Here is a 19,587-nt window from a genome sequence, read left to right as displayed (position 1 = left end):
TGCAGGGCAGAAGCTGAGACACAGATGTAGAGAACAAACGTATGGACACCAAGGGGGGAAAGCGGTGGGGGGTGGGGGTGGGGGTGGGATGAATTGGGTGATTGGGATTGACATGTATACACTGATGTGTATTAAACTGATGACTAATAAGAACCTGCTGTATAAAAAAATAAATTTAAAAATTTTAAAAAAAAACTAAAGTTGAACCCTTGAGAGCTAACCCTAAAAGTCAGCAGGCCAGAATGGGGAGGTAGATCTCTCTGAAAGCCAGTTTCTCATACATAAACAAAGAAAAGTTCTTACAGACACACAACAATGTAGCCAATTGACAAACAAAATGGTTAGTAGCAAATCAACACTTTAGCAAACCAACACAAAGGAAAACAAAAATCCTTACAAATTCAGTCAGGTAACCAAAAAGTCCTGGGAAACTTACTCTTAGAGCACAAAAATTTTCCATCTACCCTTCTAGGTTCTTTGGCTAATCTAATAATTAAATTGACATAAGGCAGATTAACAGGAGAAAAGTTTAATTTTGTACATACAGGAATCCCATAAAAATATGAGACCCAAAGGCAGTCAGGCAATTGAGGCTTGTATGTCAGTCTGAGCTAGGGAGTGGGATAGGGCCTGGGGCTTCAAAGGGGAGAAGGGCAGTTCAGGAAGATGAGAAGAGCAGATGTTTAGTAATCAGATGTTTGCCCTACCATGCAGGTAAGTCAGATAAAAAGTTATCTCTGGTAATGGCTCTCTTTCTGGGCCAGGCCCCCTATCTAAATTCTTTTAGGCAGTTAAGGGAGTAGTAAATGTTTTTATTGAGTCTGCTGGGTCTTGATTGCCTTCGGCTGAAAGTAATGCATGTGCCAAATGGGCACATTTGGAGGTGGCATATTCTGCTCCCATTCAAAAACAAAATAAATTTCAGCTAACTTTGGGAGCTCAACAAAAAAGGATCAGAGTTTAATGTAAGTGCTGGACTTACCATCATAAAGACTCCCCTGAGCAAAGAGGCTCAAAAGACCTCAGTGAAGTGCAGTGTAACCAATATGAGAATAGTGGTGGCATGAGGTCTTGCCTAAGTGTTGGTAGGGACCTTCATGACCATCATTGTCCTAATACAAAGGCCACCAGGGAAACCTGTTGATCATACAAAGCTGGATATATTAAAGTTTCTGAGCAAGGAAGAGCATCACCTTGAGAGTCTCAGTAGTGTCTCAAGAGGAGGAAGTTACAGAAGGATACTTACAGGATTTTGAGGACTGGGATTGGTCATGAGGTGGTTTTAAGGTAGTTAGTAAGTACGGTCTAGGCAGACTGAGCACATTTTGCGAAATAGGTGAGTTGCTGAAACAATTTCATTTTATCTTTGGAGCACGAGTCCATATGGAGTTACCATGGTCTCTAATTGTCCATAATCTTATAGGACCATACAGGTCTGAACAAGCTTATGTTATAACAATTTGACTTAAGATAGTTTGTTACATATCATAGTTTGGTACAGTTTACCTGTTATGCAAGTAATCATACAGTTTTGCAAGTAGATGTGTCTATTTTATTTCTCAGAAGGAAAGAGTCTGTCGGCGAGATAGCCAATTATAAGGCTTTTGCAGAAATTCAGATACATTGAATGCCTGAAATTGGGGCATGGGGAGGGTTGATAAGAGAGTGAATGAAAATGTAGTGTCAAGGAGGAGATGGATTCCTGTTTATAAAGCAGCAAAACATTAAAAAAAAAAAAAAGATGGAATAAGGATTAAGGATTGAAACCTTTGGGAAGATAGTGGACTACAAAAGGAAAATAATCAAAGGCTAAATGTTTGAAAGCTGGAAATACAGTGGCGCCATTGACAATAACAGGAACAGGAAATTGAAATTTAGTATGTGGTAGATAAGAAAGTAACAAGGTATCAAGATAATGGGTTATGTTTTTGTTTTTTTGTTTGTTTTGGCTTATGTTTTATTTTACTTTATATTGTATTTTTTCTTTTATATTTTAACTACAATAAGTTTCAGGCATCATTCCAGAGATGACTAGAAGTATAAGAAGCTGGAAAATAAGATTACGTTTTTAAAGAGGAATATTGTGAATTTATTCTAGTGTATGCAGCCTTATAATCTTCCATTCAATTCTGTATGTTTTCTTTGAAAATACTTAAAACGCACTGGAAATCCCATACCCTCACTTAACTAGCTATTATTTCATTATGTCAATTTTACAGACAAACAACTGGTTCTCCAGTGATCGCTAATTGTTCTATTATTTCTGGAACTGTGTGCAGCAAAATAATAGAGAGGAACATGAATGGCAAAGAAACCACCCTAATAACGGGGAAATCTTATTACTCAGTTGGTGGTCAGTACCCTTTGTGAAAAAAATATTATATAACCATTCAGTTTTCTTTCTGCAGCAACTTGTCTGATTAATGGAGTTTAAAACCTGCAAGCCTTGGCCTTATAAAATTATAAGTTCAATAACTGTGTGTTAATTAAGATCAGAAAATTAATCTGTATTAGTACTGCAATAGCAATTTTCCAAGCTCTGCCAGTGACTAAGGATGAAAGTGGGTTGCAGTGTCACATGGGATCTGATTAAGTTAGATTAGTGTAGTATTTGAAGGGACGTCTCCCAGGTGACAGTGAATAAGATGATCAAAATTTTTCTGCAGATATTTTAAGGGGACAGTTGTTTGCAAAGCTACTACTTTTCTAACATAAAGCCAAAGGTCCAGCCACATGGTATCACTAATGAGTCAGAAGGAAGACTAAAAGGGGCTTTAGGTCATTGTTTGGCAGAACTGAGATACAAAACCCTGGGTATTGTCCATATTAACAGCCTAAGCATCTGAAATGTGCAGGCTTGCCTTCAACCTCCTAAGATAATATTCCAGATTTTCTCACTTCAAAGATGTACTTTTTTTTTCATTTTGTAATTTTCTGAAATCAAAGTATATCTTAAAATTGTGTAAATTAAATTTGCATGTTGTATGTGTCTGTGTGTGTTAGGGACCTCCTACTCTTAAGTATTTTATAATCTAATAAGTGTATATCTGTGTTCACGTTATAAACTGATTCCATCCATACTAGCATCTAGGAGTAACAATATGAGAACAATTGGGGGGAATTAGATGCTCTTTCAATATCATGTATCATAAAGAAAGGACAGAGAATTGTTTTTATTGTATATTTATCTATGTTAACTGAGTGTTCATTATCTCAGTCCTAACAACTGCCTTTCAAGGTAGTTTTAATACTATATATTATAAATGAGAAAATTATGGCATAATGTGTTTGGGCAACTTGAATTTGAACCTTATCTGAATAAGGTAGACTCTTGCTTGCTACTACGCTACACTGCTTCATTGGAACATCCTAACATAAAATAAGCTTCTTATAATTTTCTTCATTGACATATAATAGTAGATGTTAAATCTCTAAAGGGTGATTCAGTTCAAAGTCATGGAATCATGGGTGTGTGCAGTTAAGTATTACTTGTTTAAGTTTGCTAATAGAGGCAAGATATCTGGCTCCCTCTCCTTCAAATAAGTTTAACTTCTTCGGTACTACTGATCCCACTTCACAAAAGAGATCAAAAAGCTTGAAAGAAAAGATAAATGATCATTCTCTTCAAACTTGAGAATATCATGTCACACAGTCTCTTCCTCAGATATTCTCAGTGAAGGACAGATTAGAAAATAATAGTGGGAGGAAAAAAGAAAGTTTTTTTTTTTTAATTTGACCCAGTAAACAACCAACCAGTAGAAAGGCAGCTATCTCCAGAGCACTATTCTGTCAAATTGTAGCCAAAGCTGGTGTGATATTTGGCCTGCTGTTTAGTCACCACTTAAATTTCTGCATGTTTTTTAATTCTGGAGGACTGTTTTGTGATCCTCCTATGCTTTCATTATTTATCAAAGATCCTTTGAGCATATATCTTCTATGGGCCAGATACTGTTATAGGTGCTAGATGTGCTAAACTCTGTTTACTAGATCTATTTTCTCCCCATTAACAATAGGCAATATTATCCTAAGAAAATAATTTGTAGTGGTTTTTTTTTTTTTTTTTTTTTTGGCTTTGTAGCTGCTAAATCCTGAAGATGACCTCTTACCAGGAAAGATTCGAGACAGCAATCGTTCAACCCTCTTAGCAACAATTCAGGAACATGGTTACCCCACAATCAACTTGGGAATTGTGGGAGACAAGTAAGTATTGGATTTTATTTTGAAGTTGTTATTGTACAAATATGAATTTGGGGAGTACTAACTAGGCGGGATTGTTGCTAAAGAGAAAGAAATTTAATACCATAATTTTCACTTATTTCATTCTTCAGAAGTCAAAGAATTATGGAGATGTCTATGTCCTTTAGTGATAGACATTTTCCTGGAATGCCTTTTACAATAGGAGAAATATGTTGCTCTGCTTTGGGTGTTATTCCTATACATAATTTTACTTATGTCAAGAAAGATAGGGAAGACATGGGTGAGAAGAGTAAGAAGGAAATGTCAAAATTAGTACTAACTGGGGCTTCCCTGGTGGCGCAGTGGTTGAGAGTCCGCCTGCCGATGCAGGGCACACGGGTTCTTGCCCCGGTCCGGGAAGATCCCACATGCCGCGGAGCGGATAAGCCCGTGAGCCATGGCCGCTAGGCCTGCGCGTCCGGAGCCTGTGCTCCGCAACGGGAGAGGCCACATCAGTGAGAGGCCTGCGCACAGCAAAAAAAAAAAATTAGTACTAACTGATTCTTTGAAGTTTAAGTACAATTATTTTCTAGGACTTTTATATTGATTTTTGTATTCTTATAAAACCTGAGTTTCTCCAGGCTTCACCCACTTGTAAATACAAAGGGAGGCACTTTGACTATAATTGCCCATCTCTGAGAGCATATTACCCCATTTACTAAATTAACTCAGCCCTCTGCTAAATTCTCCAAGTATTTCTACAAATTTCCAACTGCATCTCCAGCTCCAGCTGCACATGCAATCAAAAACAAGTCTCCTCTTTCTGAGCATCCCACTTCCATGCAACACTGCTGTTCAGCCATCTTTCACCAGGCACTATTTCCAGTTCACCAGAGGTGTGCCTGCTCTTAGTAACACTCAAACAACAGCCTGCTGGAGACAAAGCTAGGAGACATATCTGAGTGATGGATGCCCTGATGTATCTGTCACCCATAATTGCCCCTTTCTGTCTTATCACCACCTTGTCACTGAGCAAAGCTCATTATACCTGGATCCTCCTTCCCTTAAGATGAGTGCTTTCCCAGGGCTCAAATATGCTCTTGAAGAGGCTCTGTCCTACCATTTCACAAGGTATGCTGGGACTCCTATAAACCCCAGTTTAGGCTCAAACTGGACACAATGTAGTCCAAACCTGGAACACAGCATCTTGCTAGTAACCTGAAAGGCAGTCGTTTTTATGTTAATCTCACCTTTTAAACTTCTCTTCTTTCCTCCTGTTTTTTTTTTTCTTTCTCTGTGGACACTGGAGTAGAGTCTGTGACACATATTTTCAAACAGCATTTTATTTTTTTAATTCACCATTTGTATTTACCTGAAAGTTTAGTTCTAGAGAAGTCCATAGGTAAGTAACCAGCCAACTTAGAACCCATGCTGGTGAAGCCAGTGCTTCAGGTTACCTGGTATCACCCTGACCCAGGCTCCATAGCCCTGGGAAGAGATAGAAAGAATCCAGTGAAAAAAAGCAGGGAGGGTTGAATTTGGACCTGACTAGTAACCCATCCTTTCATATATATAAACTTCCAAGCATCTAAAAATTATCCTGATGCAGATACACCTTTAAAGAAGGCAAAAAGTAATCTCTGAGAGGAGGTAGGATGAATCCAAGAGTTCCAACAGCACAGAACAGGCCTGAAACTCTAGGGAACAAATGCACCAGATTTAGAATTTGTTTCCCAGCCACCGCTGACTTTGGCCCTGCCTCCAAGTGCATTAATGAGCTCTAAGAACTATTATAAGGTAAAAGGTGCTTTTTGTTTGTGTGTATCATTTTTACTTTATGCTGTCTTGACTATAATTCTGTTCATTCTCTCCTCCTAATGTTGTACTTTTGTATTAAAATAAAAAGCTAACTTGATATATACTATATATGCTGCCATTACCTTACTACAAAGGCCAAAACACCATAGAAAGGTTCCTATGTTGATATGCTAATATTTGATTTTCTAGGACCAGCTGTTGATTCGTTGTAGACATTTTCTAATAATTAATGTTGCTATTACATGTAACTTCAAAATGTCCCTTGAAAACAGCATATAAAGAACAACAAAACTTATAAGCAAAATATAGGCAATTTTGAGAATATGCACATCTTTAGTATATTCTTTTCTTGGATTTAATACCTTACATAAAACTGAGAACAATTTTTTTTTTAAATACAATTGATGCAAATCTAAACTTTCTCAGCCTTAGAGTGCTGTATTGAAGAGGCCCAGAGTAAATGGTTTAAAATGCAGAGGTGGAATGTGGGAGGAAAGAATTTATAACTGTTCAGGTGGAAATCTGTTCTGGGAATTTAGCAAAGGAAACAACGTACATTTAATCTGCAGCCTGTTGATATTCTGTGAAGGTTGTCTCCCTCTTCATTCTTCTCTTTCCTATATAGCCGTTTGCTGGTGAAAGCAAATGTTGTTATATAGAAGCCTCTATGGGAAGCTCTCCAGGGAAACAAGCAGGGTCACGGGAGAAACTACCCTATGTTTAAAGCAGGGAGAGAAATAGCTCAAGAATGTCAGCAAGCACAGAACCCTTACTCAGCTATGCCAGATAAGAGTAGGGAGTAAGAGTGCTATTCTTGTTATTTTTAAAAGGTTTCAATCTGGGTTTAAATTCTGTATGATTCTACTTCTTAGCTCTTATTCTTATCACCTACCATGACTTTAACAATAAATGTTAAAATTGAAGGGTAAGACTCTATAACTTATTTGGATTGACCTGGATGAGTTTTGCCTTTGTTTCTTGTACATTTCATTTAAAAAGAGGGTACAGTGGAGCTTATGGGAGGGGTGCTTTAAATACGTATTAACTATATTTTTAAAACATTCATTTTAAACTATTATGTGAATATTAAAACACATTCCTTAGACATATTTTTTCTCATTGTGTGGAACACAATACCATTGTGGTTCCTAGCGTTTTTCTTTAAAAAGACAAATTTTTTATAATGTAAAAAACATTTTATTGAGGTATAATTTACAATGTTATATTAGTTTCAGGTGTACAACATAGTGATTCAGAATTTTTATAGGTTATACACCATTTAAAGTTATAAAATATTGGCTGTATTCCTGTGCTATACAATACATCCTTGTAGCTTATTTATTTTATACATAGTAGTTTGTACCTCTTAATCCTCTACTCCTTAATCCCTCTTCTCTTCCCTCTCCCCACCGGTAAACACTAGTTTTTTTTTTTCTATATATGTGAGTCTATTTCTGTTTTGTTATACTCACTAGTTTGTTTTATTTTTTAGATTCCACATATAAGTGATATCATACAGTATTTGTCTTTCTCTGTCTGACTTATTTTACTAAGCATGATACACTCCACGTCCATTCATGTTGTTGCAAATGGCAAAAGTTTTTTCTTTTTCATGGCTGAGTAGTATTCCATTGTATATACCACATCTTCTTTATTCATTCATCTGTTGATGGACTTTTAGGTTACTTCCATATCTTGGCTGTTATAAATAATGCTGCTGTGAACACTGAGGTACATGTATCTTTTCAAATTAGTGTTTTGGGATATATACCCAGGAATGGAGTGGCTGGGTCATATGGTAGTTCAATTTTTAGTTTTTTGAGAAGCCTCCATACTGTTTTCCACAGTGGCTCTACCAATTCACATTCCCACCAACAGCATAGAAGGGTTCCCTTTTCTCCACATTCTCACCAACATTTGTTACTTGTGGTCTTTTTGATAAAAGCCATTGTGGCAAGTGTGAAGTGATATCTCATTGTGGTTTTGATTTGCATTTATCAATGATCAGCAGTGTTGAGCATGTTTTCATGTGCCTATTGGCCTTGTGTATGAAAAAGACTAGCTTTTAAACCCAGAGATGTTCATTGAACTTGCCCAGCAGTATACAAGTTAGTGGCAGAGGTGGAAATGGAATCTAAGTTTCTTGAAAGTAACAATCCACAATTCTCATTATGAAGACAAGATAATATCATTATGAAGATATTTCGTTTTAGCTAGAACAGGAAGGATAAATAGGATTTGTGTATTTAGGAAAAGAGAGTATGTTAACCAAGTAGGAAACAGGGAATGAACAAAAATAAAGAAGTAGAAAGAATAGTTTACTCAGGTCAGGCCAGACTGTTTAGAGCAGGAGGTTCAGGTAGAAGGATAATATGTGTAAATTTGGTAGAAATTTGAAGCCAGATTTTGAAAGGTTTTGTAATCCAGGCAGCACTACCCAATTTGGTTAAATTTGCAGCTTTTTTTAAAAGCAGAATTAACATAGTAAACCATATTTTGGAAAGATCATTTGCCCAAGTTGTATCACATGAGCTAAAGTTGGAGACCTACTAGAAATAAGAACAACAATACAGTTTGTTTATTCATTGTTCAGTTAGTCAGGAAGTATTAATTGTGTACCTATTTGAATCACCTGGAGATCTTATTAAAAATGCTGATTGTGATTCAGCAAATCTGGAGTGGGCCAAGATTTTGCATTTCTAACAAGTTCCCAAGAATACCAAGCCACTTGTTGATGGATCACAGGAAGTAACAAGGGTATGGTAAACTTAATCATGATTCTACTATGAATTTTAAGCCAAAGGCTCTTGAAGATTCAAAACTGAAATAGATATAGACCTTGTCCTTAAAATTACATGTACTGTAAATGCACTATAAATTACAGCTTAGTAATAAAGATGTTTTAGAAAGTTCCAGAGCTTATGCTCAAATTTGGAAGTAGAATTTTAAAAAAAGAGATTAAATCGAAAGACATTTTGAAGGCTATTACATAGAACAGAAGGGTGTCAGTGTTGATTCATCTTCATCTGGATTGCAAAGCCTCATCAAAATGGTATGTGTCTGTAAACACAAATAAAATGCCTGCGTAACCCAGCTATTAGGTCTCTCTACCACAATTTTACATCCCTCTCCAGCAATACACCATTTCAACTTCTTCATTCTCCATTTGTAGTTTATTCTTTCTTGTTTTGGCAGCTTCTCTTCCTATGCTCATTCCCAAATGGAAGTGTCACCATGGCTCACCCTTGACCTTTTTTCCTTCGAATTCTGTATGCTATTGGCTCCCAGATCTTATCTCTGTCTTGAGCTCCATGCCTAGCTCCATCTGCTTACTAGGTATATTTTCTTTAAGTTCAATAGGCAGAGCAAATTCAACATGTAAAATTAAATTCATTGGGCTTCCCTGGTGGCGCAGTGGTTGAGAGTCCGCCTGCCGATATAGGGGACACGGGTTTGTGCCCCGGTCTGGGAAGATCCCACATGCCGCGGAGCGGCTGGGCCAGTGAGCCAGGGCCGCTGAGAGCCTGTGCGTCCGGAGCCTGTGCTCCGCAACGGGAGAGGCCACAACAGTGAGAGGCCTGCGTACCGAAAAAAAATTTAAAAATAAAAATAAATAAATTCATTTTCCCTCCTTTCCTTTCTCACTGCGCCTCCCACTACCATCTTGCTCCATTTTTTTGAGTTCTTCTAGCTCAGTGACTGTGCCCACTAGCCACCCAGTCACCAGAGCCATAAGAAACCTGAATGGAAAGCTTCTGTCTCTCACTCAGCCCTGTATTTAAATCCCATACAGTTTCCCTCATCAGTACTTCTGTACGTTCCTATCTCTTCATTTCTACCATCCTGGCTTAGTTTGGGGCTCCATTTACTTTTTATCTAGGCACATGAGGCTATCCTCTTAACTGGTCTCCCTGCCTCAAGCCTTGTTCTCCTCTAACTCACCCTCTATTCTGCTACAAATATGATCTTTCTAAGGTGCCAATTATATACTTGTGGCAGAATTGGGGTTTTATTATATGTGGGTAAGTATACTCTAATAATCCAACAAACTTTTATGAAGGGTTATGCTATATCAGATGTTGTCTCAGTCTTTGGTACTACAGAAATGAGTAAGATAGTTATTAGTAAGAACTACAAATGAGTTTTCAATTCTATTTCACTCCTATCTTTCCGCCCCACCCAATCCACATCCATTTTCTCCAGCCTCCTCACTCCAAACATGCCAGTCTTTTCCTGGAAAGAGATACTAATCTCTACTTACTACCTACTATATATATAGTACTATACTACATTCTTTCACTTACTTATCTTATTTAGGCCTCATGAAACAACCGATCCAGATAAGTGTCTTTTATCCCCATTTTGTAGATAATAATACTGAAGCTCAAAAAAATTAAATAAGCTGTTCAGAGTCATACAACTAGTAAAAGACAGAATGAGGAGTCCAACCTAGGCCTGTCAAACTCCAGGGTCTTTCTCCTTTTGCTGTACCATGCTGCCCTCTTAACTGGGCTTAGCACCCACAATTTATTAATATTAAGGTTAATAAACTAAATATTCTATATCCATTTTAGTAGATAAAACCCCTAAGTAAATAGTAACTGTCAATATTTCAAAAGCCAGAGAGGACAATTTAGTTTAAATTTTGAATTAAATATTGACTGTGTGTATGAATGAATTATAAGGACTTGAGTTGCAAAATTCTAGATCTTTAGGTGATATAGAAGTGGGAGAAAAAGGCAAGAGGATTTATTACAGTAGCTCAAGTTTACTTTCTGGACCCCTAAATAAAGCTTCTTATTCACTGTAAAATAGACACCTCTCCCTTCCATAAAGAGAAAATCCCCTTCCTTTTACAATTTCTTATTTTATCTTTCCTCCCACAACTACTAGAGCCACTTTTGCAGCATTTATTACCTCTGGGTAATTTGTTATAACCAGTTCATAGTATCTTCCAGGGGGTGGGAAGGAGTGGAGAGAGGAGAATGGGAAAGAGGAGAAGAGAGCATGCATGCAATGTAAATAATGGTAATTTGGTATTCAGACCTACATTAATTCAATTTACAAATGACTGAGATTCAGAAATGGCTACCCTATTCTAACCTTTCCCCTACTCACCATCTAAGCTCCTCTGTCAGTACGTTTAAGAGAAGGGAAGGGAGAGAAAGCTTTTTGAGAAGTGAAAGGGGAAAAGCCATGAACAGCAAGAAACTTTAAAGGAACAGTTCATCTCCTTATTCCCTGACTCTCAAGACCCAGTCTGTTTAGGAGAGGTGTTTTATTAAGCCCAAATATCCTCCACATTGGCTAAATGTGTTTGTTCTGTTCACTTTGCTATACTTCTTGATAATCTAATATTTAGAGGTGCATTTGTGTTTAAAAGTATTCTACCTGAGACTGAGTTGTTCACATATTAATATTTAATAGTTCAAATCAGACATGCAACATCTGGGTAAATCTGCTGTCCTAAATAAACAGGAACTAATCACTCAGAACTTAGAGTTCTTTGACTCATAGGGCAAATCCTGAACAGGACCACATCAGAACCCTGGCATAGCAAGATACTGTAGGCATGGCAAGAAGTACATTTGACAGCAGGAAAGGACTCTAGAAAGGTAGATAGGAAGATAACTTAAACAAATGCTTTCCATTTCAACATTCTTTCTTCAGTCTTCCACCTTGTTCCAAAATTCAGGTTAATACTAAAGCATAATTCAGCAACATATTAGTAACATTATGAGCTAAATGAAGATTTGTTTTTTTGTTTTTAACTACCCTGGAGTCTTGCCCACCATCTGTAATATTATTTTTAAAGGAATGTGTTCCAGGTTCCAAACAGCCAATTTCTCATATAGACTCTGGGAACATAATCTGTGAGTTAGGAACTACCTGTGCGAAAAAAGACTCTCCTGAAGCAGTCAGCTTACTACTGACTGTATACTGTCTTTCAGTGCTGTTTAAGGAGTTGTATTGGGTTGGCAAAAAAGTGCCTTCAGTTTTTAAGTAAAAATAGAAGACACATTTTTCATTTTCACCAATAAGTTTATCAAGCAACATATTCACCCTTTTGTTCGGCTACCTTTGCCATTTTTCAGGCAACTTTGTAATTCCATCTTCCCAAAACTTATCCTTTTGAGCAAAGAACTGTTCCAGGTGCCTTTTACAGTCTTCCAGGGAATTGAAATTTTTTCCATTAAGAGAATTTTTGAATAAATGGAAATTCAAAGGTGCAATGTCTGGTGAATACGGTGGATGAATCAGAACTTCCCAGCCAAGCTCTAACAGTTTTATCCTGGTCATCAAAGAAGCATGCGATCTTGAGTTATACTGATGGAAGATTATGCATTTTCTGTTGACTAATTCCAGGCGCTTTTCGATGAGTGCTGCTTCCAGTTGGTCTAACTGGGAGCAGTACTTGTTGGAATTAATCATTTGGTTTTCCAGAAGGAGCTCATAATAGAGGACTCCCTTCCAGTCCCACCATATATAAAGCATCACCTTCTTTGGGTGAAGACCGGCTTCTGGTGTGGTTGGTGGTGGTTCATTTCGCTTGCCCCACGATCTCTTCCATTCCACATTGTCGTACAGTATCCACTTTTCATCGCCTGTCACAATTTGTTTTAAAAACAGACCATTTTCATTACGTTTAAGTAGAGAATCACATGCAGAAGTACGGTCAAGAAGGTTTTCTTCACTTAAATTTATATGGAACCCAAACATCAAAGCGATTAACATAACTAAGCTGGTGCAAATGATTTTCAGCGCTTGATTTGGATATTTTGAGTATGTCAGCTATCTCCCACGTGGTATGACGTTGATTGTTCTCAATTCATGTCTCCATTCTCGATTTGATCACTATCAACTTCAACTGATCTACCCAACCATGGAGCATCGTCCAGCGAGAAATCTCCAGCACGAAGCTTCGCAAACCACTTTTGACATGTTGGATCAGTCACAGCACTGCACAAATCTTTTTACGCGTTTCAGTTGCGTTTTTACCTTTCTTGAAATAATAAAGCATAATATGCTGAAAATGTTGCTTTTTCTCCTCCATCTTCAATATTAAAATGGCTACAGGGCTTCCCTGGTGGCGCAGTGGTTGGGAGTCCGTCTGCCGATGCAGGGGATGCGGGTTCATGCCCAGGTCTGGGAGGATAACACGTGCCGCGGAGCAGCTGGGCGCGTGAGCCATGGCCGCTGAGCCTGTGCGTCCGGCGCCTGTGCTCCGCAGCGGGAGAGGCCACAGCGGTGAGAGGCCCGCGTACCGCAAAAAAAAAAAAAAAAAAAAAAAAAGGCTACACAAAAATTCACAAATTTTGATAAGTCTTTTTTTAAATGCACGCTGATATGACAGCTGTCACATACAATCAAACAAAATTGTTTAGAAAGAAGGTAAAGGCAACTAAGTGCTGCTAGAGCCATCGTACAGAAAAAAACGATCGAACCTTTTGGCCAACCCAATAATTAGTAGTAGGACGGTGAAACATTTTAAAATGGGTGTAACATGATCACCTTCTCTTCCTGGTCCAGTTCTATTATGAACTTCTTAGGCCATTGTTCTAGATATTCTAGGTATACATTTTCTTTTTTTCTTCTTTTTTATTTATTTTCTTATTTACTATTTTATTTTTTTATTGAAGCATAGTTGATTTACAATATTATACAAGTTTTAGGTGTACAACATAGTGATTCAAAATTTTTATAGATTATACTCCATAGTTATTATAAAATGTTGGCTATATTCCCTGTGCTATACAATACATACTTGTAGCTTGTCTATTTTGTACATAGTAGTTTGTACCTCTTAATCCTCTACCCCTATCTTGTCCCTCCTTTCCCTCTCCACATGGGTAAACACTAGTTTGTTCTCTCTATCTGTGAGTCTGTTTCTGTTTTGTTATATTCACTAGTTTGTTGTATTTTTTAGATTCCACATATAAGCAATAACATTCAGTATTTGTCTCTGTCTGACTTATATTATTAAGCATAATACCCTCCAGGTCCAGCCATATTGTTGCAAATGGCAAACTTCCATTCTTCTTTATGGCTGAGTAGTACTCCATAGTCTATATACACCACATCTTCTTTATCCATTCACCTGTTGATGGACATTTAGGTTGCTTCCAAACTTGGCCATTGTAAAGAATGCTGTTATGAACATTGGAGTGCATGTATCTTTTCAAATTAATGTTTTCATTTTCTCTGGATATATACCCAGGAGTGAAATGCTGGGTCATATGGTAGTTCTATTTTTATTTTTTTTGAGGCATCTCTGTACTGTTCTCCACAGGGGCTGCACCAATTTACATTCCCACCAGCAGTGTACAAGGATTCCCTTTTCTCCACATCCATGCCAACATTTGTTACCTGTGGTCTTTTTGATGATAGCCATTGTGACAAGTGCAAAATGACATCTCATTGTGGTTTCAATTTGCATTTCTCTGATGATTAGCGATGTTGAGCATCTTTTCTTCTGCCTCTTGGCCATCATATATCTTCATTGGAAAAATGTCTATTAAGTTCTTATGCCCATCTTTTAATCAGGGTGTTTGGGGTTTTTTTAATATTGAGTTGTATGAGCTGTTTATATATTTTGGATATTGATCCCTTATTGGTCATATCATTTGCAAATATTTTTTCTCATTCAGTAGGTTCTTTTTTCATTTTGCCAATGGTTTCCTTTGCTGTGTAAAAACTTTTGAGTTTAATTAGGTCCCATTTATTTATTTTTGCTTTTGTTTCCTTTGCCTTAGGAGACAGCTCCAAAAATTATTGCTACAATTTATGTCAAAGAGTGTTCTGGGTTTTCTTCTAGAAGTTTTATGGTTTCTGGTCTATTTAGGTCTTTAATCCATTTTTAGTTTATTTTTGTATATAGTATGAGAAAGTGTTCTACTTTCATTCTTTTACATATGGCTGTCCAGGTTTCCCAGCACCACTTATTGAAGAAACTGTCTTTTCTCCACTGTACATTCTTGCCTTCTTTGTCCTAGACTAATTGACTACCACAGGGGCATGGGTTTATTTCTGGGCTTTCTATTATATTCCATTAATCTATATTTCTGTTTTTGTGCCAGTACCAAACTGTTTTGATTACTGTAGCTTTGTAGTATAGGCTGAAGTCAGGGAGTCTGATTCCCCCAGCTCTGTTTTTCTTTCTCAAGATTGCTTTGGCTATTCAAGGTCTTTTGTGTTTCCATACAAATTTTAAAAATTTTTGTTCGAGTTCTGTGAAAAATGCCATTGGTATTTTTTAAGGATTACATTGAGTCTGTAGATTGCCTTGTGTTGTGTGGTTGTTTTAATTCTTCCAATCCATGAACACGGTGTATCTTTCCATCTGTTTGTGTGGTCTTCAATTTCTTTCATCAGTGTCTTATAGTTTTCTAAGTACAGATCTTTTACCTCCTTATGTGGGTTTATTCCTGGGTATTTTATTCCTTTTGTTGTGATTATAAATGGGGTTGTTTCCTTAATTTCTTTTTCTGATCTTTTGTTGGTAGTGTATAGAAATGCAACAGATTTCTGTATATTAATTTTGTATCCTGCACCTTTACTGAAATCAGTGATGAGCTCTAGTAGTTTTCCGGTGGCGTCTTTAGGATTTTCTAATGTATAGTATTATGTCATCTGCAACAGTGACAGTTTTACTTCTTCCCTTCCAATTTGGATTCCTTTTATTATTTTTCTCGTCTGATTGCTGTGTCTACAACTTCCAATACTATGGTGAAGAAAAGTGGTGAGAGTGCGCATCTTTGTCTTGTCCCTGATCTTAGAAGAAATACTTTCAGCTTTTCACCATTGAATATAATGTTAGCTGTGGGCTTATCATATATGGCCTTATTATGTTGGGGTATGTAACCTCTATACCCACTTTATTGAGAGTTTTTATTATACATAAATGTTGAATTTTGTCAAAAGCTTTTTCTGCATCTGCTGAGATGATCATATAGTTTTTATTCTTCAATTTGTTAATGTGGTGTGTCACACTGATTGATTTGCAGATCTCAAGCCATCCTTGCATTCCTGGGATAAATCTCACTTGATCATGGTGTGTGATACTTTTAATGTATTGTTGGATTTGGTTTGCTAATATTTTGTCCAGGATTTTTGCATCTATATTCATCAGTGATATTGGCCTGTAATTTGTGTGTGTGTGTGATATCTTTGTATTGGTATCAGGGTGATGCTGACCTCATAGAATGAGTTTAGAAGCATCCTTCCTCTGCAATTTTTTGGAATAGTTTGAGGATGATAGATGTTAATTTTTCTCTAAATGTTTGGTAGAATTCACCTGTGAAACCATCCAGTCCTGGACTTTTGTTTGTTGGAAGTTATTTGGTTACTAATTCAGTTTCATTACTGGCAATTGGTCTGTTCATGTTTTCTAATTCTTCCTGGTTCAGTCTTGGGAGATTGTACATTTCTAGGAATTTGTCCATTTCTTGCAGGTTGTCCATTTTATTGATACATAGTAGTTTTTATAATCTCTTATGATCCTTTGTATTTCTGTGGTATCGGTCATAACTTTGCCTTTTTCATTTCTGATTTTATTGATTTGGGTCCTCTCTCTTTTTTCCTGATGAGTTGGCTGAAGTTTTACCCAATTTGCTTATCTTTTCAAAGAACCAGCTCTTAGTTTCATTGATCTTTCCTATTGTTTTTTCAGTCTCCATATCTTTTATTTCTGCTCTGATGTTTATGATTTCTTTCCTTCAACTAACTTAGGTTTTTGTTTGTTCTTTTTCTACTTCTTTCAGGTGTAAGGTTAGGTTGTTTATCTTAGATTTTTCTTGTTTCCTGGGGTAAGCTTGTATTGCTATAAACTTCCCTCTTAGAATTGCTTTTACTGAGTCCCATAGATTTTGGATCATTGTGTTTTCATTTTCATTTGTCTCCGGGTATTTTTATTTCTTTCATTTTTTCAGTGATCCATTGGTTGTTTAATAGCATATTGTTTAGCCTCCATGTGTTTGTGTTTTTTGCAGTTTTATTTTTTCTTGTATTTGATTTCTAGTCTCATAGCATTATGGTCAGAAAAGATGTTTGATATTATTTCAATTTTATTAAGTTTACCGAGGCTTGTTTTGTGGCCTAGCATGTCATCTGTCCTGGAGAATGTCCCATGTGCACTTGAAAAGAATTTGTATTCTCCTACTTTTGGATGGAATGTTCTATATATATATCCATTAACTCCATTTGATCTAATGTAACATTTAAGTCCAATGTTTTCTTATTGATTTTTCTATCTGGATGATATTTCCATTAATGTGAGTGGTTTGTTAATGTCCCCTACTATTACTGTGTTACTGTAAGTTTCTTCCTTTATGTTTGTTAATATTTGCTGTATGTATTTTGGTGCTCCTATGTTGGGTGCATATATATTTACAATCGCTATATCTTCCTGTATTGATCCCTTGATCATTATGTAACATCCTTCTTTTTCTCTTGTACAATCTTCATTTCAACATCTATTTTGTCTGGTGTAAGTATTGCTACCCCAGCTTTTCTTTCGATTTCCATTTGCATGGAGTACCTTTTTTTCATCCCCTCATGTTCAGTCTGTGTGTGTCTTTAGATCTGAAACAAGTCTCTTGTAGGCAGCATATATATAAGTCTTGTTTTTGTATTCATTAAGCCACTCCGTGTCTTTTGATTGGAGCATTTGGTCCATTTACACTTAAAGTCATTATGGATAGGTATGTATTTATTGCCATTTTGTTACTTGCTTGGGGGTTGTTTTTGTAGTTCTTTTTTGTCCCATTCTTCTTTTGTTCTCTTCCCTTGTGGTGTGATGGCTATCTTTATTGTTATGTTTGGATTCCTTCCCTTTTTCTGTGTGTGTATCTATTATAGATTTTTGGTTTGTGGTTACCATGAGGTTTATATATATAGCAATTTACATATATATATATGTATACATGATTATTGTAAGTTACTGATCTCTTAAGTTCAAAAACATTTTAACAACCCTGCATTTTTACTCTCCTTCCCTCAAAATTACTATTTTTAACATCATATTTTACGTTTGTTTGTTTTGTGAATCCCTTAACTGCTTATCATGGATATAAATGATTTTGCTACTTTTGTCTTTTAACTCCTTACTTGCTTTGTATGTGGTTGACTTTTACTGTATATTTGCCTTTACAATGATCTTTTTCCTTTCATAATTTTCATGTTTCTAATTGTGGCCTTTTCTTTTTCACTTAGAGAATTCCCTTTAACATTCATTGTGAAGCTGCTTTGGTGGTGCTGAACTCTTTATGTTTTCCTTGTCTGTGAAACTTTTGATCTCTTCATCAAATATGAATGAGAGTCCTGCCAGGTAGAGTATTCTTTGTTGTAGGTTTTCCCCTTTCATCACTTTAAATATATTGTGCCACTCCCTCTGGCCTGCAGAGTTTCTGCTGAAAAGTCAGCTGATAGCCTTAGGGGAGTTCCCGTGTATGCTATTCATTGCTTTTCCCTTGCTGCTTTTAATATTCTCTCTTTATCTTTAATTTTGCCATTTTAACTACTAGTGTGTCTTGGTGTGGTCCTCTTTGGGTTGATCCTGTTTGGGACTCTCCATGCTTCCTGGGCCTGGCTGTCTGTGTCCTTTCCCAGGTTAGGGAATTTTTCAGCTGTTACGTCTTCAAATATGTTCTTTGCCACTTTCTCTCTCCTCTTCTCCTCTGGGACCCCTATAATGAAAATGTTAATACATTTGATGTTATCCCAGAGGTCTCTTAAATTGTCCTCATTTTTGAAATTATTTTTTCTTTTTTTTCTTCAGCTTTAGTGACTTCCACTAGTCTGTCTTCCAGCTCACTGATCTGTTCCTCTGTATCACCTAGTCTACTGTTGATTCCTTCTAGTGTATTTTTCATTTCAGTTATCATGTTCTTCATCTCTGTTTGGTTCTTCTTTATATTTTCTAAGTCATTGTCAAAAAATTCTAATTTCTCACTCTGTTCATCCATTCTTCTCCCTAGTTCTTTGATTATCTTTACGATCATTACCTTGAACCCTTTCTGCGGTGCATTGCCTAGCTCCATGTCACTGAGTTCTCCTTCTGGGGTTTTATCTTGTTCCTTCATTTGGAACATGTTCCTCTATCACCTTATTTTGCCTAACTTGCTGTTTTTTATTTCTATGTATCTGGTAGGTTGGTTACATTTTCTGATCTTGGAGAAGTAGCCTTTTGTAGAAGACTTCCTATGTATCCCAGCAGTGCACCCTCCTCTGGTCACAAGAGCTATGTGCTATAAGGGTGTCCCCTATGTGGGCTGTGTAGGTCCTTCTGTTTCAGCAGGCTGACTACTCTGGACAATCTGGTAGGTGTGACTGGCCCCCAGTTTTGTTGGTTACCAGGCGCTGCCTTGTACAGAGCTGCCAGCTACTGGTTGGTGGGGCTGGGTCACAAGACAGATAGCTGCAGAATCCCAGGGTGTCCAGGGCTATTGCTGGCTCACTGGTGGGTGAAATCAGAGTCCAGGACATCCTGGGGCTGGTACCCACCTACCAGTGGGTGAAGCCAAGTCTTGGAGCTAGTGCTGGCCCATTGGCAGGGTTTGGCTGCAGGGCCCAGTGGTACCAGAGCTGGTGTCAGAC

At 37.1% G+C, this 19,587-nt stretch overlaps 1 protein-coding gene across 3 annotated transcripts in view; it reads left to right on the top strand.

Moving 5' to 3' along the window:
* GPHN (gephyrin) overlaps window positions 1-19,587 on the top strand; it is a 618,338-nt gene that overhangs the window by 546,388 nt on the left and 52,363 nt on the right. For all 3 annotated transcript variants that reach the window (XM_007449022.1, XM_007449020.1, XM_007449021.1), the window contains one exon: window positions 4,079-4,200. In XM_007449022.1, coding sequence (XP_007449084.1) covers window positions 4,079-4,200 — 122 coding nt within the window. The remainder of the gene's footprint in view (window positions 1-4,078; window positions 4,201-19,587) is intronic.

Source organism: Lipotes vexillifer, unplaced genomic scaffold, assembly GCF_000442215.2.
Source record: "Lipotes vexillifer unplaced genomic scaffold, Lipotes_vexillifer_v1.1 scaffold629, whole genome shotgun sequence".
Classification (NCBI taxonomy): Eukaryota; Metazoa; Chordata; class Mammalia; order Artiodactyla; family Lipotidae; genus Lipotes; species Lipotes vexillifer.
The sequence above is the reverse complement of the archived record's forward strand: the minus strand, read 5'-3'. Positions and strand labels throughout refer to the sequence as shown.